Here is a 25,811-nt window from a genome sequence, read left to right on the forward strand (position 1 = left end):
AGGCTTGGCAAGTACTTTTAAATGCCAAGTCGAATTGGCAGTGAAACTGCACACACAGGCCTTGCAATGGCAGGCCTAAGACAAGGTTAAGGGGCTACTTAAGTGGGTGGCAGAACCAGTGCTGCAGGCCCACTAGTAGCATTTAATCTACAGGCCCTGGGCGCATACAGTGCACATTACTAGGGACTTATAAGTAAATTAAATAGTCCAATTGGGTATGATCCAATGTTACCATGTTTAAAGGGAGAGAGCATATGCACTTTAGCACTGGTTAGCAGTGGTAAAGTGTGCAGAGTCTAAAAACCAGCAAAAACAGTGTCCAAAAAGTGAATGGAGTGCAAAAAGTTAGGGGTGAGCACCCTAAGGCTGTCAGGTCTAACAACCATCACACATAATTTTAGTAGAGCAGTACAGGGGCTTCATAACAGGCAGATGTAGTTAGAACAGATATAGAAACTACTGATGTGCATCACAAGAAAATATGACTTTTATTGGCACAAGGAAAGGGAACTATTGGCTTTGAATTACTGTAATCTGGAATTTAAGTTAAAGACACAAGGATGACTAAAAGTAATAAATGATAAAGAATGGAAACAAAACAAATGACACAGGAAAGTGTTGGTCTGCCTGCCCTGGCACTGACGCGCACCACTTTTTAGGGTCGAGCCTGCGTTGCATGCGCTCGCGCATGGGTATCGCAGCGAGACGCTTTAGTGTTTAAAAAAGGTCTCGGAGCCCTGTCGACGTCAGGTCAGTGTTTTTCATTGGTTCGTGGGCTTGCCTAAAAAAATCTGCTTGCTTTCATTAGTCGAAGGCATGCATACGTCATGCCTTTTCCGGTGGCTAGCCCTCCTCGAGCGCATCGACCAAGTACAGAAAACACGCGAAGCTCGCTGTTTTTTGTCCGGCTCGTGGACTACTTTTTCTCTAATTTACTAGCGCAATTTCGCTTGGCAGAAGTCGAGCGCTTTACATAGTTAATTGCACTTTTTCGGGTTACGTACATAAATGCACTTTTGCCGATAGGTGAAAAGTCGGGTTAGGAGTTTACAAAGCTATCAGCTCTAACATGAGAAAACGCGAGACCCGTTGCATTGCAAATGCTTGTTAAGAGGATGTGCACACTTAAGCAGGAACAAAACACCATCATGCACAGTGCAAGAGAGACAAAGGATGAAGCAAGCTGACCCCTGTGCCTCAAGCTGTATGCTGTGGTATGTAGATGCAAAATGTGAAAGATAATTGAGCAGGCGGATGAAAAGCTTTGACCCTCAGCCCTTCTGTACCTGTAAATATGTATGCATATTTATTTATGATTTTTTCAGATTGCTTGATGGTGGGAGCCAGCTAAACCTGTAACTAGGTCAGGCCTATGAAAAAGTGGATATGTCCCAGTAAGAATTCTAATTCTCATAGTTATGTGGTTTTTGTAGTGCAGCGTGTGCCAATTCCTTGGCTTTGTTGCGCTGTTGGTGGGATTGTGGCGTGGACTAAAGTCTCAGTGTTTCTGGTTGTCAAGTAGGGGTGACTTATGGGGGACAGGTGGAGAAGGTTATTTTGCCTTTTCTGGGTCCTGGTGATAAATACTCCAGATAAGGTGCTGCACTTACAGTGGGTGTTTTCCCGTTGTATTTCACTTTCTGGGCAATTCTTCTACATTGTTATTGTTAATTATCATGCATTTGCATCGAGCCCAGTCTGCCAGGGGATTGGCATTGTAGCGCGTTTGATAGACTGTGAAAGAATTTTCAGATGATTAAATGGTCTCTGGAGCAGGCTGCCGTCCAATTCTTTTCGCATCTTATAAGTGCTTACTTGCTAAAACCTCTTGTGGACCATGCCAAAATCTTACAGTGGGGCCAGACCATTTCTCACCACTGGTTGTCTTTCTTGTTACTCTTCTTAGCTTGCTCCTTATTAATGGCCTTCCTTCCGCTTCTTGTGTTTTCCCTGGGGCCTGGCTTATTTACCATGTTTTTGTTTGGGTTACTTGTATCCTTCCAATGGTCCCATTTAGTGAAATACTTTCTTTCTTTTTCTTTAAGCGCTCCATGAGAGCACGTTTTCTTGCTGTCTCTCGTGTTCTGCTTTCCTCCTCCTCAGTACCTACTGCCAAGCAGTCTCTGTAGTGTCTCTGTCCATTCCTCCCGCCCTGATTTTTTGTAATCCCAGCTGAAATGTTGTCAATTGCTCCACTGTCCAGTCCCCATTGTTTCCCTCCCCGCCCCCTATTCTCTGTTGCCCCCCCCCCATCCCTTGCATTCCGAAAAGCAAAATATTTTAATTTGCTTCCACTTGCTTCTGGACTTTTTTTTTAGTTCACTGCTCCAGATGGCATCCACCATCTTAGATCTGTAAAACACAAATAATAAAATATTGTTATGTGATTCCATAGGCATGTGCATGTCATCACACTTGTGAGCACCTATGTAATGACACAGCTGTCAGTGGCAGCATGATGCGTAGGCACTCATGTCCGTGTTTGCATATCACGCCTTTTTCTTTTCTGTTTTTTTTTTTTGCCAGCGCTGCACGACATCAGCAGAAAGCAATGGCAAAGCCAATAAATCAAAAATGCAAGACATATTGGCCATCATTACGACCCTGGCGGTTGGTGGAGAAGTGGCCGTTTTACCGCCAACAGGCTGGCGGTAAAAAATTTGGAATTATGACCATGGCTGTTACCGCCATGGTCATCCGCCACTTCTCCGATCAGACCACCAGGACGGAGACGACCGCTGGGCTGGAGACTTGGGTCTCCAGCCCGGCGGCCGTCACAATACCACCGGCGGTATCATGATCCGGCTCACCACCATGGATTTCATGGGGTTGGGAACTGCCATGAACTCCATGGCGGTGAGCACTATCAGTGCCAGGGAATTCCTTCCCTGGCACTGATAGGGGTCTCGACCCCCCCCACCCCCACCCCGAGTCCTTCCCCGACACCCCCCACCCCCCTGCCACCCTCAAAGGTGGCAAGACCCCCCTCCCCACCCCCACCCCCAACATCACATTACTGATTCACACCCGACACGCACGCAGACACCAGCAACACACATACCCGCACACACACCAACAAACATGCCAACAGCCACACACACAGTGATACACACACACCCACATTCAGACATACATGCACACATCCATACAGACATACATACAGCCACGCACACATTTCCAAACACACAACACCCCTGCATGCATACATGCACTCACACACCCCCTCTACATACTCACACGCACACCCCCATGCACACACACAACACACAACATCCCCCCACTCCCCTCCCTAACGGACGATCAACTTCCCTGGTCTGTTGATCATCCGGGAGGGGGCGGGATCCATGGGGACTGCTCCGCCGCCAGCACCCCTTCAACAGAACACCGCCACGTCGAATCACAGAATGTGATTCAGTGAGGAGTGTTCTGTTGACGTGGCGGGGGAGGTGGAGCAACCTCCACTTCCCCGCCGACCGCCAGTATGGCTGCTGGCGGCTCTCGGTCCGGAAAAGGACAGAGGGCTGCCAGCAGTCATAATGTGCCGAGCGGAAAACCACCTGCACTGACGGTCTTCAGCACGGCAGTCCCTCAGCGGTCTTGTAAAAAGACCGCCGAGGTTGTAATGACCCCCCCTAGGCTTTACCAATGCATGTGTAAATCTAAGGATAAGTAAATAAATGGGAAGGTACCTCTGTGGAGTCCATGTGTCCGCATTAATGATTTAGATTTGGAGGTGAGATCAGAGGGCCGTACTTGCCATCTCATGAATCGTCTTGGTGCACATCAGTGAAAAGCATATGGTGTGTTGCGGGTGCCCCAAGGAGCCAACTAATTGCACAATCAGGTTGCATTGGATGGATGGTTAGAGCTTTGTCTTAATGTGATCTGCTGAAAGATGTTTTGTGTTATATATTGATAAATACAATGCGGTTGTGAGCACGGTGCTACCGCATTTCCGAGGTGCCGGATGTGCGCTTTATGTTATGGCTCATGCGTCATGCCCAGTGGCGGCGGGCAGCTTTAGGTGGGAGGGGGCCGGCGGGAAGCACACACACATACACACTCATTCTTTCATACACAGACCCGCACGCACATTTATTAACAACACTCATACCATTCAAACATGCACGCACGCACGCACCAAACATTCATTTTAAAACATCACACATACACTCATTCTTTCACACACGCACGTAGGCACATCCACTAACACTCATAGCATTCTAACATCCATGCACGCACCAAACATTCATTTTAAAAGATCACACACACTCATTCTTTCACACACACATACGCACGCACGCACGCACGCAGGCACATCCATTAACAACACTCATGACATTCAAACATGCACGCGCGCATCAAACATTCAATTTAAAACATCATACACTTACCTTCAGCCTCCAGGTCCCAGGAGGGTTGGGACTGCTGCCTTCCCTCATTTAATGACCCTAGGTCAGCCAATGAGGGAAGGCAGCAGTCCAAGCCTCGTCACAGAGTGGGATGGGGTCAGTGAGACTGCTGACCTCACCCCACTCTGTGACGAAGTGTCACTGATTGACGCTCGCCCTGGGCGCTTCAGGGCTTAAACCTGAAGTGCCCAGGTCGAAGTCAATGGGTAACGCTTTCCTCGTCACCCAGGGGAGGGCTTCGAGGCACCTTTGCTGAGCCGCGGAGGTCACGCCCATAGGAGCTGTGACTTCCTCAGCCCAGAAAAGTTCAGCTCAGGCAGCCAGGAGTCTGTGCAAATCGCACATGTCTGCTCCTGGATGTCTGAGCTGAAAATGAAGAGTGTCTGTCAGGCTGACCTTTGTTCAGCCTGACCGGCACTCTTCATGAGGGGCAAAAGGTGGGGGGCCGTGGCCCCTCTGCCCTTAAGGACGGGCGCCACTGGTTATGCCAGACGTGGACTGCTATGCGATCTGGCGGAGCCTGCTTCTGCGCACGCGCTGATGTTCGATCACAATGGGACAGCAGCTAATTTGTGATACTACGGTGTGCGCAGATTATCGTTTGTGCAATTTGTGCCTGATTATGAGTTGTGTACTTCAGAATGGAGTAGTTATGATAGTGCATGGGATAATTTACGTTGTTTGCTTCGGAAATTTGCAACCAAACTGTAAAGCTATTTGGGACGCAAACACTAATTTGTGTTCAAAACAGGGTTATCGGACTAATGATGATCACGGCCTTTGTGTAGTGTGTATAGTGTGTTTGATGTGTGTACAGTATTCTACTTAATGTGTACATTTGGAAGTTATGTATATGTGCGTACGGTGTGATTTGACATGGATACTGTGTTGCATGTGTACAATGTTCAGTTTAACGAGTCCTGGGTACAAGACCATAATGTTTTCTTTTGAAGCCTTTGAAGCAGTGCCGTAGCCAGCATGTCATGGGCCCTAGTGCAAGGAAGGAAATGGGCCACTTACATGTTGTTTGAAATATAGAATACGGCCATAGTCAGGGTTCAGTGCCCCCTAAGGACCCTGGTTCCACTGCATCTGGTGCACCAACGGAAGCTATGCCTCTGCTTTGAAGTAAAGCTGTGCTGCTTGTGTATCACACACACACACGTGCACGCATATACCTCATTGCTTAATGGCACACACACGCGCAAACACTCGAACACACACACATCATTGCTTTAATCCGAATACACAATATTTTTTCTCAATTACACTTTTAGCAGGAACCAAGTTTTATGACAACACTTTTCCAGCATGAGAACCAAAACATTCCAAAAGAAGCGTAGGAGGCGACCGAAAACAGAGAAATATTTTACTGAGGCACTGGTGTTGTCCAGGAGGGTTTCCCTTCAGCAAACATTCACAGCGCCCTCTGACAGAGAGCAAACCATCCGTGCCCGCATCGGCTTTGGCTGCTCGTAGAGGATCTGCATTAGGTTTTTCCTAAATTATTTTATCAGATAGATTTAAAAAAACAACCCGAGGAGGCTCTTCTGAGGATGTGCGCCACACCACGGTTTCTTGTTGTGGCGGGCTTTTTAGCTCTGATTGTGGGTGCACATGGGGGAAGAAAGATGGCCAAACTAGCAGACAAGAAACTTTGCGCAGACGAGGAATGCAGCCGTGAGTATTGTATTTTCTATAACTTCACTCTCAAAAGCTGTACTATAAGGGAGGGGAGACGTTGTGCTATGGAATACTGTTGCACGGCTTTTGTGTAGTGCTGTGTACACCATTTGGGTTGTACCAGCGGAGGGCACTCCCATGTAGGTTCTGGCCGTAATAACCTTCCACCATACCGATGTGGACATGCTTTTGCCTCCCATGCTAGGACATTTCCCAAGGTTTTGTGTGTTTATAGAGGAGTATCCTCTTTGAAGCACCATCACTTCCAAAAGACGAGGTAAGGCCAGCTGGTGGAGGCACCAAATTAGTGCGAACTACCTGGAAAAAACACACTTTTTCAGTTCATGGTGCTAGCTTAATATTACAAAGTTATTTTTTTAATATATATTTGACTTCCTGTGAGTTTGCTTATGCACAGGGCTGATGCATTCCAGTCATTCTCAACCCCTGACCTCTGTCAGTTATACGCCTATTCGTGGAATTCACCATAGAGGTCCCCTGAAAGGGTTGGCTACAGGTATTCAGAACAGATGTATAAATTTAGAATTTCACTTGTTAATTGAACAAAATCAGCATTAACTTCAAACACTCATTTGTTAAAAATGTGAAGAAACACAGGGGCAGATTTAAGAAAATTGGCGCTGCACATAGTGCAGCGCCACTTGCCTTGCACACCTTAGCGCCCCCCTACTGTCACCATGTGTGCGCTGTACTTAAAATACAGTGCACTATGGCACAGGTTAGGGGGGCAATAGCATCAGAATTATTGACGCTATTGCTATACTGTTCAGGGTTAGCTCCAAAATGTTGGCGCTAACCCTGAACAGTACATAGGGGCCCATTATAAATAATGGTGTGCCCCCTTTTAACACCTGCTCCTAGCATGCATTAAATATGCCGAAAAAAATGACACAAAGAAATCTTTTAGATTTCTTTGCACCATTTTTTCAGCTTCCCTTATGGGGGAACGCCCCCTTGCATACATTTTGCTTGGCGCAGGCATAATGTGGTGCAAGGGGTTGCTAAGTGGAGCAATGCATTCATTGCACCACTTTGTAAATCTGGCACAGCGTTTTTGCCATATAATCGCCACATTAGCGTAAAAAAATGACGCTAATGTGGCAATATTATGGCGCCAGGGGCTCTTAAATCTGCCCCAGAGTGTTTCAATGTAGCCTTTTTTAGAAGAATGTCCCTGCATTTGAAACAGCTTACTAGAGACCGGAGCTGTCTGGTTTGCTAAAGACATCTTAGGACATTCAGAAAGTTGACACAAGAATGCATGCTGCTTCTTGAATACCATTGGCTTTGTGGTTTGTAACTCACATTTTTCTTCTTTCCATTTGCTGGCTTTATTTTTTTTGGGCTGCCCATATTGAATTAAGTCCTTCCCTTGCCAAAACCTAATTTAAGGTATCCTTTCGAGTCCTCCCTTTTTGTAAACAGGCCTGGTAATCTTGTTATTGTTTTGTAACATTTGCTGCGCATTCAAAGACCAAGGTCTGGCCAGTCCAGGCGCTGTCTTCACAAAGGAACTTGTTTACTTTCCTTTCTCTGACTTCAAAGTCAGAGGATTTATGTGACAATCTTGCTGGGTACTGGGAGTACGAAGGAAAGAGTTTTTTTTCTAGCACATGACAACATTTAAATCAACTGTGTATTTCAGATTATATCAGAATTATGAACGACAAATGAAGTACATTTTTTGTTATTTCTGAAGTGTATTGGAAACATATACTTTAATATGATCAAAACGAATCAATTAATGTAAGTGATTTTCACACATTTTTGTCTGTGCACTGCATAGTTTTATTAGTACAACTGTATTTCTGTGCAAATGTAATTGTCATTTCTATTGAAAATGTGTTGTGTGTAAAGGCAGTGTGCTACCGTACCATGAATACTCCACTCTATGCCACTCCACTCTACTCTGCACTACTTCACACCACTGCACTCTCCTCTGCACCACTCTACTTTACACCACTCCATGGCACTGCACTATCCACCCTATGCCTCTTCACTCTATGCCACTTCACTCATTGCCTCTCTATTCTGTACCACTCTACTCTATGTCAATGCACTATTCACCACTCTACACCACTGCACTTTTTACCACTGCACTCTACACCACTCCAGTCTAGGCCACACCAATCTACTCTGCACATCTCCACTCTATGCCATTGTACTCCATGACATTCTGCAACACTTCTCTCTATGCCACTGCACTCTGTGCCAATTCACTATAAGCCAATGCACTTTACTTTGTAACACTCAACTTTATGTCCCTTCACTCTATGCCAGTCCACTCTATGCCACTTCTAATTTGCCCTGCACCACTGCACTCTATGACACTACACTCTACATCACTTTACTGTACACCATTACACTCTATGCCACTCTATGCAACTGCACTCTACCCTGCACTACTCCACTCCACACCACTTCACTCTACTCTGAAACAATTTATTCCATGCCAATGCACTCTACTTCACTCTTCTCCACTCTGCACCAACTTCACTCTAACCACTGAACTCTATGCATCTCTTCTCTTAACCACTGTACTCCACACCAATGCACTCTCCACAAATGCACTCTATGTGACTGCACTCTATGCCACTGCACTATACTCTGCATCACTGTACTCTATGTAACTGCTCTGAATGCCACTCTACTCCACTGCACTCTAACTCTCTACCCTGCAACACTGCACTTTCTGCCATTGAACTCTACGCCATTCTACTCTGCACTTCTCCACTCTACACCACTGCATTATACAGCACTATGCTCTACTCTGCACCCCTCTATGCTACCCTACTTTACACCACTCTACGCCCCCACACTCTACGCCACTCTACTCTACTCTGCACCACTTATTTCTTTGCCACTTTACTCTGCGCCAGTCCACTCTTCACCACCCTACTTTTCACCACCCTCCTCAGTGCCACTCTACTCTGTGCTACTTTACTCTGCACCACTCCACTCTGCACACATTGCACTCTACTTTGCACCGCTCTAATCTCTGCTACTGCATTCTTTGATTCTGCATTATAAGCCACTTAATTCAATGTCACTACACTCTATGCCACCCCAGTTTATGCCACTCTAGGCTACTCCACATTATGTAACCCCAATGAATGACACTCTTTTCCACTCCACTCTACAACACTCTACTCTGCTCTTTGCCATTCTAATCTACGACACTCAAGGTCACTAACTTTTAGCCATGCTGAACAACAGCCATGCTGATGTACAACATGGCTAAAACACATTGCCAAAGCCAATAGCTCTTGCATAGGTGAGGCCTATTGGCTTTGTCAATGCTTGTCTTTGTATGGTAAAGGAGTTTGCATTAAATATGTGCAGATGCTGTATTGTATAGCTTTGCAGCTACAACCTGCAACAAAATGTCTAGTAGAGGATGACAGTTTAGTTAAGATGTTGACAGAGCTACTTGTGAGTGCAGCTCTATAAGAAGTCTTTAGACACCTTGCACGGCACACAGGGGAGGTATGGGATGGAGCGGTGAATCCTTCGATGGCCTCCAATTGGTTTGTCGCTGAAAACAGGCTCCCTGGAGCACCGAAGCTTGGGTATGTGGTGGTGAGAGGGTGCCTGCAGTACTCTGAGGGATCAGCAGCGTAGGTTCAGTGGGGTGTTTGGGGTGTTGCACCCCAGAATAAATCTATTCTATAGTAAATAGTTGCTCATAGGTGTTTTCAGTTTGGTATTCGGATTTCACCTGGGATTTTTACACACAGACAAAAACACATACACTCACTCGCTGTCATCCCCGCCAATCCCCACATACCACCAGAGAACCTTCCTTCTGCAGACACTGCTGCCTCACCTTCTGTCCCGAAGCAATCAATGCACCTGACACATCAACCAAGACCACCACATCACATCTTCAATGCATTCTACTCAATAGAGGTTCACTAGTTAAACGCGCCACCGAGGTCTGAGAAACAATCTCCTCCCTCACCCTGGACATCATCTTCCTCACAGAAACCTGGCTCAACCGCGCCTTTGCACCAAACATCGCCACCACGATCCCTGAAGGTTTCAAGATAACACACCAGGACCCAGCCAACAAGCAAAGGGGAAATCACAATCATCTACAGGAGCACCATCTGCTCCACGACATCCCCTGACGACCCGACACTGGTAATGAAACACCTCAACTTCCATCTCCACACAGTCAGAAAAAGCACCATCAGAGGCACCCTTGCCTACAGACCACCAGGACCACGCCGCAACTTCTGCAATACCATCCCAGAACTCATCGTCCCACAAGCAATCATCCCCAAGCACCACATATTTCTGGGGGACCTCAACTTCCACCTCGACGATCCCAGCGAAGCCAACTCCACTAACCTCCTAGAAAGCTCGAGCAACATCAGCCTCAAGCAGCTCGTCATTGACCCTACCCACATCGCAGGACACACGCCCGACCCCATTTTCACCGCAAGTGACAGAGTGAGGTACATCCACACCCCACCACTCACCTGGTCCGACCACCAAAGCATACACTTTACCATCTCCGGACCCAAATACCCTGGCACCGTGCCCCCAGATCCATGCTAAGAAACTAGAAAAAGGTAACAAAAGATCAGTGGAATGACACTCTCCGCCCCCACTACCGACACTCTACAGACAACCCTAAACAAGCAACAAAGAGCTTCTCCCAGTGGATCACAGAATGCACCAACGCCATCGCCCCTGCCTAGACAGCCAAGGTCAAAGAACAAAGCAAAAGAGCAAGCTGGTTCACCGTGGAACTGCACTCCTGCAAATGCAACTGCCGGCAACTTGAAAGGAAGGGGTGCATCAGAAAAATAAACAGACCGCACCACCTTCAGCATGTCCCTCAATTAGTACCACCGCCTCCTTAAATAAACCAAGAAGAACGCACTAGCAGAGCACATCAAAGCCAGCACAAAATCACAGCAAAGAACTCTTCGACATTGTGAAGGCGTTCACCAATCCGGTAGCCACCGAAAATGACATCACTTCCTTCCAGGAACTGTGCGACAACCTTGCAGACTTCTTCCACAACAAAATCTCAGCTATCTATGAAAACTTTAATTGCCAACACCTCTGCTGCAGACAGCATCAACCAGCTCACATGCACAAATATGGATCCCAAACACCTTCTCACCCATTGGGAACTCCTCACCACACAAGACACTATTTCCATCATGAACTCCGTACACTCAGGAGCACCCACGGACCCTTTCCCTCACCATGTCTTCAACCTCAGAAGCAAGAAAATTTGCGACAAGCTCAGGAAGGTCCTGAATAACTCCATCACCGCGTCATCCTTCCTGGAGGTCTGGAAACACGCTGAAGTGAGGCCCCTGCTGAAAGAAACATCCACCGACCCTGCCAAATTGAAGAACTACCGGCAAATCTCTCAACTCCCCTATCGAGCAAAAGTCCTTTAAAAAGCCATCAACCAGCAGCTCACCCAACACTTAGAAGACCACAACCTACAGGACCCCTCCCAATCTAGCTAACCACAGCACTTAGACAGCCCTGACTGCAGCCACAGATAGCATCAGAATCCTCCTGGACCATGGGAAAACAGCAGTCCTTATCCCCCTGGACCTGTCTGCTGCATTTTACAACGTCTCCCACCACATCCTAATCAACAGACTCCACCACTTTGGAATTCAAGGAAATGCCCTCAAATGAATCACCTTGTACCTCACCAGCAGAACTCAAAATATCAGTCTCCCATCTTTCACCTCGGAGCCCAAGAAGATAATCTGTGGAGTCCCCCTAGGATCGTCCATCTGCCTGACCCTCTTCAACACCTACATAACCTCCCTGGCCATCATCATCAGATCACACAGACTCAAACATCATCTCTGTTGCCAATGACACATAGCTCATCCTCTCACAGTCGGAAGATCCTTTCTCCACAAAAGCTAACTTCCACAGAAGCATGATGAACATAGCGGACTGAATGAAAGACAACTGTTTCAAACTCAACACCGAAAAAACGGAAGTCCTTATCTTTGAGAACAACACCGCACCATGGACTGACACATGGTGGCCCGTAGAGCTCGCCTCACCTCCCGCCCCAACCGGCCACACCCGCAACCTCAGCATCATCTTGGATAGCAAGCTATCTATGAAGAAACAAGTTGACGCAGTCTCATTGGCCTGCTTCCACTCCCTTCGCATGCGCCGCATGATCTTCAGGTGGTTCTCAGCAGACACCAGAAGGACCGTCATGCAGGCCCTCATCACCAGCAGACTGGAATACGGAAACGTGCGCTATGTAGGAATCACAGATCGCCTTCTGAAAAGAGGACTCTGCTGCAAGACTTGTACTTGACCACACCAGAAGGACACATATCACACCCCATCTCAAAAAACTACACTGGCTCCTGATTCAGACGAGATGCCAGTTCAAGATGCTGACCCATGCCTACAAGGCCCTGCAGCACAAAGGACTAGCGTAAATCAACAAATGCCTGACCTTCCACCAACCCACCAGTCACCTCCAATCAGCTTCCTTCTCCCTCGCAGACACCGCACGGAGCCGTCGAACCAACAGTGGAGGCCCCTGCTTCTTGCACTTGGCAGCCAGGGTTTGGAACAACCTCCCCTGGACCTCAGCACCGCACCGTCACTCTAGCGATTCAAAAGACAACTAAAGACCTGGATGTTCGAACGATTGTTCCTCCATGTGGCAGCATACAGCTCCAGCACTTCGAGACCCTCACGGGTGATTTGCCGTGCTCTATACATGTTTGATTGATTGATCTCTGTTATAAACGTCTTTAAAAATGTTGGTTATTTTACAAAATATTCTGTTTTAAGTACCCCTTACAATCTCCTGTCTGGTACTTTTCCACTGCCCCATAAACTTTGATTTTGCACTGCTTCTCCTATAACATATTTGAACATGATTTGCCCTTATAGTTGTTGGAAAACGTGAAACTTCCACCCCCCTAATATTAATGACCATGCTGCGCCCCTGTGAGGGATTTATTCAGTTTGTAAAAGCACACAAGGCATTTGGGGTAAAGCCGGGCAGTTTTATTGGTGAGAATCATGTCTTTTGTGTTTTTTTGTGATCTGCTATGAAATCAGAAGTCTATTGCTTTCTCCATGCTTGCTAGCACAACATTGTATGACGTGTTTGACTTTCCTGACTCTAAGGCTCAATCTTTTTATTTGACTGATTTTATTAAAGTGGGGTGGAAGTATTAATAATATTAAAAGATGTTTGTACATAAAAGTAAGGTCATGCTTAAAGTTGTTTGTACATAATGGTAGGGTATGGTACCACTGGAGACACTGCGATCATTGTCAATGCAGAGGAGATTTTTCCAAGAAAAACGTTATTGCAATATCGCATAAGAAGTTTAGAGTCTATTGGCAGTCTTCTGGTTGACAGGCCGGGTGGTTCCATTGCAACAGGTTGGTGGTCAGATGAAAAAGATTATGTAGCAGCTTCAAAGGAGATGGTGACAATCAGCTCAATCATTTGGCCTGCAGTGTAACCTTTGCTGAATAGATAGTCACAGTTTGTTGTCTTTCGTCACTGATGTCGTGGAACTCTTGTTGAAATTCCAAGGGATTCTTAAGACTTGAAAATAAGATATTGGCAAAGTATTATAATTCTGTAGAATTTATAAGGTCATTTCACTGCTCCAAGAAGGAATAGTTGTGGTGGAAAGGGTGAAACGTGTGTTTGAAGCATATTGGTTTGTGATAGGACTATTTGATTCTTGTTGACAGGAGTACAAATATTGAGGGGGAAGGCACCTCAGTTGGAGATTTCCGAAAACACTTCTGGGATTCCTTGTGAATCTTTAACATTTGTAAATCTGCTACAAATTAGGGAATAAGCCCAAGTGGAGAGAGTTTCAATTTAGCAGACCAAGAGCTTTGAAATTGGCATCTTGGTTGTATTGGAAGTCGACTCCCGCTTCTTCATGATCATCTTTTAAAATCTCTCTTTCAGATCCTATCTCAATTGGCGTCGCTCTGGAGGACTACATTGCTCAAGACTGCAGGTTTATCAGCGTTTCTAGAGGTCAAGTCCTCTATGTGTTCTCCAAGCTGAAAGGGAAGGGGCGTCTCTTTTGGTATGGCAGTGTAAGTGAGCTTGGGTGATTATAGACTTGTCATATCTACAGAGTATGGTAGGGGGGCACTGCATTTTGGTCAATCCTACCACTTACTAATTGCTTTGTGGCAGAAGAACCCGTTTTTTCTTTCTGTAATTAATCCGTCATCTAGTAATTTAGGTGTGTGAATAGTAGTTCAACACCAAGAAACAATGTTGAAGGCTATCAGTTCACACACCCAGCAGGGGTTTGTCACCCAGTCAGACTCCCTGATGTTCATGGACAACCCCATGGTTATTTCTGTGTTAATTAATACTAAAGTACATGGTTTAACTGTGGTTTTAACTACAAATCCCATCAAGAAGGAAAAAGAAAACAATTTGGTTGTGTTCCGAGAAACACTTACAATTCGAAAAACGTAATGGCTGAAATGCTTGAATTAATATCACTCATTACTTGGGCAAAATAGCACTTCATCGTATATTTTGCATACTTTGACACTCTAGACACTAGCCTGATGCAAACCAGTCTTCATTCTGCCAAAATATAAACAGTTCAGCCAAACCAGCAGGCTAGTTCCCCTCTACACTGGCACATGCTCAACCCACACTGCTTTTGGCCTTGTGGGGGCGCATTATTGAGATGCAGTTTGAGTCTTGGTGCGCAGTGAGCACAGGAGCCATGTCTGAGCATTCGCTCGCACTTAGATTGCCTCACTGGTTAGGCGGGACCTTCAATGCGCAGATTGAGGTGGTACACCATTGTTCCAATGTCATATTATCAGTGAAGGTAATGGCGCTGAGGAAAGATTAAGTTGCATAGACAGAAAGTTTCTAATGTTTACAAAAGCAGACTAAGCTTTAGATCAAGTCTTTAAGGGCCTCGAAATATGGTTATGTGAACTATATCAGCCTACATGAAGCTTCTGTCTGTATCCTGCTACATGTACATTGGTTTTTGCTGACTGTTGCATCTTCACAGGTTCAGGGGGAATACTATGGTGAACAGGCAGCTCGACTGGGGTACTTCCCGAGCAGCATCGTTCGCGAGGATCAGTACCTGATGCCTGGGAAGGTGGAGGTCAAAACTGATGTAAGTACGTAGGCCTGAGCCAAGGAATTATTTCTTAACTCCGAAAGCCAAAGCTGAAGGAAGGGTACCGTGCAGGGCTGATGGTGGAGGGAGCAGGTCTCTCAGGTGAAGGGAAGGGATGCTTGAACCAAGCATCTAAGGCAGTTTATTATGCTGCATTTAGCTTCCTCTGAGGGAGCATAGCAGCACTGACGGTTGAAGGTTTGAGACTGCAGGTGTGTCCCGGTCCATGTTACTATGTTGTCCTTACCTCAGTTCTTGCTTTTCTCATGAAGCCCAAGGGGCGGCTCCTTCTCATTGGCGAAGGAGCGTTGCCCCACTGGCTGAGCCAACAGCTGAAAAATAAAATTATATTTTTCTATTGTTTTATTTTTCAGTTGCTGGCTCAGCCAACATGTGCAGGGCGGGCGGGATGGGCCATGGGAGGAAGAAGAGTGGAGTGGGTGCACTAAGTGCGCCTGATAGTTTGGCCGGCAGGCTTAGGCCTACCAAACTGACATGTGCACTTAGGTTTCTCCAACCCAGCTGTGTTGCACAACTGGATTAGAGAAACTGCACAGATTCCAGTGCACTGTTTGAGCTGCAACCCAAGCTGCTCTGACGAATCCTGCTGCTGCTCTCATGCTAGGTATGGCACGAGAGCAGCAGCAGGATTGCATGAGCAGTCTGTGCTGGTGTCCCAGGGACTGCTGGGACACCAACATTATCGGAAGAGGTGTAAGGAGACAGGAACTGGCAAGTTTTTTTTATTATTATTATTTTATTTCCCCCCTCCACCACCAGCTCGCCCTTCCCCTTGAGATTTGTGGCAGCCGCCGCTGTAAAGCTCATTGCCTTCATTCTAGAGCCTAAAACATTCTTAAATTTAGGTTCCAGGTGTGGCAATATGAACCTATTTGATTGCATTTAAAGGAAATATGAGCATTCATGTTGCACTACCATTCAAAATTAGGTCATTAGACATTTGCACGGTCCTAGTCTTGCTGTTTGCACTGGAACATTTTTGTTCATGTTTCTGGATGTAGATTGTTCAATTAATTTCACAAATATTTTCTTTTTCTCACTTCACCCAGGCATTGTTCTCAAAATGTATTCTTTGAAATACCAATTTATTAAGAACATCTGCGAATCTTTATATTTTGTAAATCATGATGCTGGAATAAAATAAAAAATGATAGTGGAATCGACTTTTTTCATGTCCCGCACTAATGTGATGTGATCAGGTGATATTTGCCATCCATCAAAAAATATAAATCTTTAGATCACTGCTGTCAATGTTGCTTCTATGCTCTGCTTTTGGTGGATTCCTGGTTAGCACAGTTGGCTGAGATTTCATGTTTATGTTATTTACCTGGCTTAAGCCTCACTACCTGGGTAGTGAAGACCTTTTCACTAACAACCTAAAATATCATACAACACTAGTTAGAAAGGTTAGAGATGTAGTAAAAGGATAAAGTAAAGGTAAGTTAGCCACAGTCGAGTTAATTGTCCAAAAGGTCAAAGGGTAATTACTGTTTGTCCAATCAAATAAAATGTTCTATTGTTGGGTAGAGATTTTCGCTGTTTGCGACCTAAAATATAGGAGCTATAGGTGCCTGCCTGGATAGCTCCTTGTGTATGTGGCTTGGACGGGCCGGGCTTTATGCCCAGAGATACCTGAGGGCAGTGCTTTAGATGGGGAAATATAGGTGCAGGTACTCACTAAACTGAGCTGTGGATGAGGGTGGGTTTGGGGCGGAGCTATGGGCGCTGCTAAGAGGCGGGGCAAGGGTGACCAATTAATGGGAACGCGTTTTTTTTTTGGTGTAGCTGTGCATGAAGATAAGGAGGCTTTGCTGTACTCTTTTTGTCCTTATATATAGAAAAGTGTAAACTTAATATTGTCTATCAGATTGTGCATGTGTACAGACTATCTCAGCACATGGCACATAAAAGACTATTTGCATTTTATGTCTTGCACAGTTTCGAAAAGTGTGGGCACTTTAAGGAGGACAATTTGGAAATTATGTACCATAATCTCATTCTAAAACTATGGGGGTCATTACGATCCCGGCGGTCGGCGATAATGTGGCTGTAGTACTGCCAACAGGCTGGCGGTACTTACTGTCACGCTGAAGCCAACCCGTCAATGTACCACTCAGATCGCCATGGCAGTGGCGGTATCCATCGCCAGCCAGACGGCCGTCATTGTGCCGCATGCGGGATTATGACCCCGCCTATCACCATGGTTTTCGCGGTGCTTGAAATGAAAACCATGGCAGTAGGTCATATCAGTGACAGGTAATTCCTTCCCTGTCACTGAAAGGGTGCCCCCCACCTCTCCAGATACCCACCTTCTCCCCTTACATTTCCAACCCCTCCACCCCTCTACATCCATGCCCCCCTTCACACGCACACACACATACACAGACTCATTCACACATACATACTCTCTTGCATACATCCAATCACACACACATCCGCACACACTTCCAAACATACACGCAGACATGCATTCACATTGCACAACATACACGCACTCACACGTCCGTACATGCACACACGCATTCAACACTCAAAACTCACCTGCATTCACGCACGCACATACATTCACCCCCCCCCACACACCCAACACCCCGCACCCTCCTCCGCTGCCGGAGACCCGTCTTATCTGGATCCAGGGGGTCCTCCGGCAGGAGACGGGGCGAGGCGCTGCTACCGCCAGCAGCACCCTCCAACAGAACACTGGCAGGCCTTATCTTGTGTCATGATACGGCTGGCGGCGATCTACTGGCGTGGCACTGCTGGTGGTAGCAGCGCCACCTTACCGCCAGTATGGCCACAGCCGGATTTCCGCCCTTCTTGTGGCGGAGATCTGACAGTGGTCATAATATGGCGGACGGCTGGTAGCCGCGGCATCGGTCTTTTCTCGTTCCTAAAATGAGGGCCTATTTTTTTTTTAAGTTTCATGTGTTATCACTATGGTGACCAAAAACTTTAAAACATCTTAGACTGCCCACACTGTCTTTACGCAGTTTACTGTACGCAATAGTCTGCATATTGGGGATAATAAACCATAGCAAAAAGTAGGGGAATACCACTACTGGCCTTGTCCCTAGAATTAAACAAGGCTCTTTGAAATCAATGATCTACAGCGACTCATTACTATACCGCAGTTGCACCATCAAGAACTACCTGAGCTACTTTTTTCATTAAGATGAAATGCAAATACATTTACAAAATAATCAGCATGGGAATGACGTCTTCGCGCCAAGGTACATTTGTGTTAAGACAGTGCAGTCTTCCCGCAGGGAAAGGCAGACACGCTGGTGAGATCGGATGCCCTGAGCTGGCACAATCTAACCCTGGCAGCTGAGATTCAGAGACAGGACAGGCTTTTCTGATACAGGGGCTATTTGCCAGCTAGGATGACTGGAAACAACAGCACCCATTCATGCAAACACGTACAGGAACATACTGCAACCACGCACGCTTACCTAGCAGTCAGTACATTTGTTTTAACAAGTGCTTACCCATCCTGATGTCCGACCTGCTATGGCTCGATTGCCACCTGCTCTGCATCACTGTAACTATTTCACTCCCTTACACCTCAGCCTGATTACAGAGCTGTGCCGGAGTGCTCTGCTGTAACACCATGGTGTCATAACTTAGATTTATAGCGAGTCACGGAAGGCGGCAGATTCTGCCTACAAGAATGACTAACTGCTGCACAAAACACTACTCAGAGAGCTCCGTCATCAGCTGTTCATCGGCACCTTTACATTCCACTGAGCTTGCTGTGCTACCCGCGAGTACCAGTACTCTTCTTAGGCAAGCAGAAGTGGTGGTACTCAAAGGGTGAACACTCAGAAGTGCCGATACTCAGTACCAGTCCATTTAAATCACTGCCTGAAAGCCCCAGCTGTCTCCGTCTCCTGCCCCCATCAACCTCCTCCCCTCCAGCAAAAGCCAAAAACAAAAGTTTGTTGAGGCTGCTGCCGACATCCTTGGGTGTTTTACATCTCTCAATGGGCATCGGCTGCTTAAAGCCTCCAAAGACGAGTAGGAAATCCGGTCTTAGCAGTGGTTTCTAGCTTGTCTTCCCTGCCACCATCGGATATCGGCTCCTCACCGGGTGACCTTGTGTAGGAGCCGATATTGTGCTGACACACTGCGGCACTGTGTGGGTTGGCAGGCCTGCGACTATGATAGACCTCTAACTACTCACATTCTCCTAGCCTCAGATATAGCTACTCAGAGATGTTTTAGAGCCCCTATATAAATTCACAGAAATACTAGTTATTCATAGACCTCGAATACTAAACAAATACAACAGGCAACAGATGACATTTTAGGAGCCCTTCTGAAAGGTTGTTGGTACTTGTCCTGTTCAGCCAGAAATAATCATATGTGACATTAAGGACCTCATTATGAGTGTCCTGGAAACCTTCCAGGTATGTTGTTTCTTTATTGTATTGATAAAAAAACATTCGCAATAAGACAAATCAACTTAAGAGCACATCTGCTGGGATCGAAGTAAAAATGCAACAAACTATTATCTGAAATATTACTACACATATAATATCAATCATCACTAACCAATTCATGCTCAAATTTCGCTTGTCCAGAAAAGAACATAAGGCACCTAAGGTATATGTTGATTTCAGAGCTAAGAAAACAATTATGTGGTGTCAAGTATTGACCTACTTCTAGATTCATTAAATATCAGACTGAGCAGCTTTCTTCTGAAATTAAGTAAAGCCGGACATATACAAGTGACATGTTCGAAGGATTCTACATGGGCCTTGCACAAGCAACACAGGCTAGTCTCAGGGGTGGCTCCTCCGCTATAGCAAAGGAGCGTCAACCACCCTCCCCCACCCCCTGGCCAGCAGCTGCAAAACATTTACAACAAAATCATAATAAACTATGTGTATTATGATTTTGTGGTAAAAGGGGCGGGGCCATGGGGCATTACATTGACCTTGGGGGAGTGCACAGCACTCCCCTCAGTGTGCATGTGTGTTTGGCCAGCTATCTCGGGACGGCCAAAAACACATGAGCACTAGGGTCTTTCCAACCCAGCACTGTGTTGCAAGGTTGGAGACAGCAGGCAGAGACTTCCACTCTGCCTCGAGCACCCAGCCAGGGCTCTTCGTCCAATCCTAACACTGCTTTCATGCATAAAAGCAGCGTTAGGATTGGCCACAGGGTAGGCTGGGAGCCTGTGCTTGCAACTTCTGGCAGGCAGGGGAGCATCGAAACGGTGCAGCGCAGTGTGAAAGCTAAGTTAAAAAAATTATTATTTTTTCATTCCCCCGCCACGCACCGTACTGCCACTTCCTTTTTCCCTCCCTTGAACCGCAACTTGCTAGTGTGGTTCTGAGTCACTCTTCAAGAGCTGTCAAATTGGAGACAAGTGTAAAGTATAAAACATATTTTTTTACTTTAAAAGTCAAGTTAGGCTCAAGCTAAAGCTGCCTTTTCCTCGTGTAAGTATGTTGGATATATTTAGGCTACTCTAGCATAAAGGTAGATCTAAGGGCCTCATATAGAGTTTGGCGGATGAGATACTTCAAATCACAAACGTGCTGAATATTTCCCCGCCGTATTACAAATGCATTATATTCAATGCTACTTGTAATATGGCTAATGGGATATCTCTCACATTTGTGAAAGAGTAACCCATCCGTCAAGCCCTAAGTCATGTTGATACACCTGTTTTTTGATGATGCTTTAAAAAAATTACTTTTGGGTGGACAATGACAAGTTAGAAATAAAAACAAAAAATGGTAATTGATATTGACTAATTATGGAGTTAATTATGTTTTTCACAAGCAAGCAGTTATCACAAATTGATAGGAAAACTTCTTTATAAATTAATGATCTTAGAATGTCATGATTTTCTCCAGTACAGTTACAAAAGTAATTCATTAGCTGAAGTCTATGTACGAACAGTAATTTTAGGGGCAGGAACAGAGTTACCAAAGGATTACGTGAGATACAGGAAGGGTCCTCTTAGAAGGGTCCTCTCAGAAATTAGGAATTACCAGGATAATCAATCGTTTTGGATCTGATTCTCCAAGTAATTCTGAACTTTTCCACAGAGCTTCACAACTTGATTTTGGTTGCTTTCAGCTGCCGAAATATGTGAGTGAAAAGAACACAGATCTGAGGGGTTCCTATAAAGCTGTACGCAGATATAATGACAAATTGAAATTTGTTTGTGCTATTTGTTAAAAGCAGGGGCACTTGAATTATGCTGCAGGAAAGGGCCAAATTATGTGGCAGGACTGAGCAAAGTATGCAGCTAGAAAAGGCAAATTATGTGGCATAAAGCAGCACATTTTCTAATAGTATTACTTCATTATTTCATCATCTTTAAACTTGGTAAGACTCTGTGGGCACTGGATGTGCCCCAGTAGTACCAGTTTAACATCCAAACATAACAATATACAATGTTACCAGTCCAGCTTTGTAAAGGGCCTTACACTTGGCAGCAACATGTGTTGTCACATTTTTAGTAACTTTTGAACTGCTTCAGCTTGAAACAATTGTTTTGTCAACATCTGCATATTATACAGCAGACGATGAATTATGTGGCAAATCTATAATTATGCTAAAATCGCTGCGGCTTCACAATGGCATCATTTCAGTGTCCCTGGTTAAAAGATGTCGGGTTTACCTACTGTTAGGACTTAGGGCCAGATGTATCAAAGTGTTTTGCGATCGCAAACGGCGGTCGCAAAAACTGCATTTTGGTATGTAACAAATCCAATTAACAATTCGGCAACTTGTTACAGAATTGCAAATTGGATTTGCATCTACATACCGATTTGGTATTAGGAAGGGGCGTGTCAAGGGTGTCCCTTCCTAATACCGAATCGCAAAGGTATGTATGGTCGTAAAACAATCGTAGTTACCACCAATTTCAAATTGGTAGTAACCCATTCGCAAATTCCCCTCTGTGAATGCTTGCAAAAACATTTACTTGTGTACGATGGGGAACATGGCGGCCCACTGAGATGCGCAGACAGTGGTCTCAGCCCTCTGCTTGCTGCATCGCCAGTTACCCGCTGCGGGGAGGAGCCTCGGTTCACATTTTTTTTTTTTTTATGTTTTCACCTACCTGGTACCCCAGGCGGATGGGTGCTCCGTGTTTAGGTGCCCCCTTCGAGCCACCGCTCCCCCCACGCTGGATCCAAGCAGCCTGGTCGCTTCGCCGACATAGAGGGGCGGCGGCCAGGCTTTACCTTCAGGGCAGCAGGGACAGAGTCAGCACAGGCTTGTACTTGGCTCTGCCTGGGCTGAATCAGGATCTTCAGGGGGAGCAGGCCTTGGAGCTCCCTCGCAACTAGGATGTTTGCCAACACCATTTTACGCCCCAGGTCTTCCACCACCTGCCCTCCTGCATGACCCCCAGGCGTCCATCTGGTCTGGGGGCCAGAACATGGTTACGGGGGCAGAAGCTGCTATCTTCAAAGCCTGGGTTGGACCCCCCAGCTTCTCTTCCAGCTTCATCAGCGCTGTCTCTACCGGGTCCTGGGGTAAGGAGCAAGTGCGCTAACAAAGGTAAAGCCTCTTTACTATTTTTGCCTCCTCATCCACGAACTGAGGGAGGGGTTTCTCCTCTAGAGTATCAAGCCCCACCAGCTAAAATCACCGCAAGCTTTACCACTGGGCGACTCTAAAGTTACTCCATCTCTTAGGTCCTTCTTTAAAGTACTAGACCAGTCCAGTGCTCTACAAACTGCGCCCACTTCCTTGGCAGATACGGCTGTGAATTTGGCTAATATGGCGGCAGTTCCCCTCCTCGTCTGTTTTATCACCTAGCCCATCTATGCAGGAGGCAGAACAAGACAGGGGGGTGTCTGGGTTTCTGCACGAGGTAGAGTCTGAACAAACTAGTGCATCCCACATGGACTCCCTTCTTCAGTCATTACTACATGAGATGAGAGACAAATTTGCTGTCTCTGAATCCAATCAAGTTAAAATCCAGGGGCTTTGTGATGGTCTCGATAAGAAAATCACTAATTTAACGGAGAGGCTAGGGGTTATGGAGTCCTCTATCTGTACACTACAGGCAGATGTGAAGTCGAACACCCATGAGGTCCAAACGCTGAAGCGAAATGAGAAGGAGCTGAGAGAGAAACTAGAATCCTTTGAAAATCATTGCAGGAGGAACAACCTCAGATTCTTGAATATTCCAGAACGGGCAGAAGGAGACAACATTAAAGACTTTATAATATCATTGATTAATGACCATATCCCAACGGTGACCTCCCTAGATTTGGCTTTGGAAATTCAGAGAGTCCACCGGGACCCTTTCAAGAAAAACTCTAACAAGGAGAAACCTTGAAAGGTTCTGGTTAATTTCGCCTCATATTGAGTAAAATAACTGATTCTTGCAGAAGCTCTCAAAGTCCAGGGCTTTCAGCATGAGCGTTGGTCATCCCTAATAAGATCTGATATGTCCAGGGCAACACTAGATCGACGCTGGGAGCTGGGGAAGGTTATGCAGGATTTTAAGTCTCTGGGTGCCACCCCACAATTAAGGTTCCCTCCCACCTTGCGGGTAATGTGGAAAAACAAAATGTATAATTTCCACAATCCCCAAGAAGCTAGGGTTTTGATTGATCAGATAAAAAGGGAGAGCCAGTGAGCTGCGGAGGGCTGAGGCCCAATGGGTAGTATGAGCCACCCAATATGGTTTCAAGGAGGGTTCCAAAGGGAGGATATTGGGAAGGGTAGTGTGTCACATGTTTTAATGACTCAACTAAGGTCACACTGGGTGGGGAGCAGATGGGGAAAAATGATTTTTTTTTAGTTCTGGCACGGTTGTACAACTGTTGCTGTTAGACAAGAGTTCTCCATCTGGATAAAGACATGAGTATGGGACCCGGCGATACTTTCAAATAAAAAATTCTGACTTGGAATGTAAATGGCCTTAGAGTGAACTGCAGAAGGAGTAGAATTCTTGCGATCCTAAGACTATCTGATAGCCAGATTATTTTCCTGCAGGAGACTCATCTAAGACATGAGGAGTGGATGGGTATTCTTAAGTCACAAAAGTGGATCACCCACTTTGCTTGTACTAATCAATCCTGCAACGTGAAAGGGGTAGCAATTATTGTTAAGAGTAAAGTTTGAAGTCAGCTGACAGATGTCAGTGATGATCCCAGGGGGAGAGGAGTTTTGGCAAATACCAAGTTAGGAGGAGTTCAACACACCCTGGTTCCTATTATTGCCCCAAAGTGGACGACTTGGGCCCACTCAGAGATCTATACGAGCAACTAATTGGAAGAGCTCAGAACTTGATAATAGTCGGCGGGGACCTTAATGTTTTGCTTAATCCCTCCTTAGATTGGTCTACCCCCAGACCGACCATCAGTACACCTAATATGAGAACCTGCCTGTATAACTTAATGGAAAATTTTGGTCTGATTGACCCTTGGCGCAACAGAATGGGTCAGACTAAGGAGTTCACTTTTTGGAATAAGATTTTGGGCATGCTTCCAGAATTGACTTTTTTCTGATAGATGCAAAACTTTGAAATAATTTAATAGGAATTTACCACCAGCCTAGTCATCTCTCAGACCATTCAGCTGTTTAGCTGGTTATAAACTTTGCTGACTCTCGTACACGCACTAGATGGACACTGGATCGTTCTCTTTTGGGGGAAGAAGAGATTTTCTTAAAGTTGAAAGGGGACTCTAAGGAATTCTTTGAGATTAATTTGGGTTCCGGGTCAATAGCCACGGTCTGAGAAGCATATAAGGCTTTTATTTGCAGAAAATTGATTAGCTATGCTGCTTTCAGAGCTAAGAGAACCAGAACCAGAATAGAGTCTCTTGAGGATAAACTCCGTACTCTGCAAACCCAAAGTCAATCTTCCCAGCATCCAACAATGCACACAGACTTACAGCACCAAATCCAGGAAGTGTAAAATTCACTCGAGGTCTTTTTAGAAACAATTTGTGAAGAGCAAATGGGAAACTAGTAAACTGGCGCATTTTGAGTATAGCGAAGGCTGTGGCAAGTTATTAGCATGGAAGACGAGGTCCGAGAAGGTCAGGAATAAGGTTAAAGGAATAATACAAGCCGAAGCGGGCAGAACCTCCTCAGAAGATTACAATATCGCAGGAGAATTTGTCAGGTTTTTTTCTACACTATACAGAGATGACTTGGAGACCTCAGCGAAGGTAATTGAAAATTGGCTAAAGGGGGATACACTCCCTAGATTAGAACCAGCTAAGAATTTGAGCCTTTATCAATGCTTTCTCCTTAGTGAGGTAGATAGTGTTATTGCTGGCCTGAAAAATAGGAAGGCACCTGGTCCAGATGGGATACCGGCAGAAGTATATAAACTCTTGAGAGAAGAGCTTTCGCCAGTTCTGACGCAGTTGATGAATTCTATCTTTATAGATTCCCTTCCGGTTCCACCCTCTTGGAATGAAGCTACCATAACCTTAATATTAAAGCCCCAGAAAGACGCGAGAAGATGTGAGTCTTATAGACCCATCTCACTGCTCAATAATGATTATAACATTTTTGCCCA

General features: G+C 45.7%; 1 protein-coding gene across 1 annotated transcript in view; it reads left to right on the top strand.

The window, feature by feature from the left end:
• Positions 1 to 5,799: 5,799 nt before the first annotated feature.
• MIA (MIA SH3 domain containing) overlaps positions 5,800 to 25,811 on the top strand; it is a 34,444-nt gene continuing 14,432 nt past the window's right edge. The window contains exons 1-3 of the mRNA XM_069208107.1: positions 5,800 to 6,092; positions 14,077 to 14,210; positions 15,164 to 15,274. Of these exons, the coding sequence (XP_069064208.1) occupies positions 5,969 to 6,092; positions 14,077 to 14,210; positions 15,164 to 15,274 (369 nt within the window). The 5' untranslated portion in view covers positions 5,800 to 5,968. The remainder of the gene's footprint in view (positions 6,093 to 14,076; positions 14,211 to 15,163; positions 15,275 to 25,811) is intronic.

This window comes from Pleurodeles waltl, chromosome 9 (assembly GCF_031143425.1).
Source record: "Pleurodeles waltl isolate 20211129_DDA chromosome 9, aPleWal1.hap1.20221129, whole genome shotgun sequence".
In the NCBI taxonomy this organism is placed as follows: domain Eukaryota; kingdom Metazoa; phylum Chordata; class Amphibia; order Caudata; family Salamandridae; genus Pleurodeles; species Pleurodeles waltl.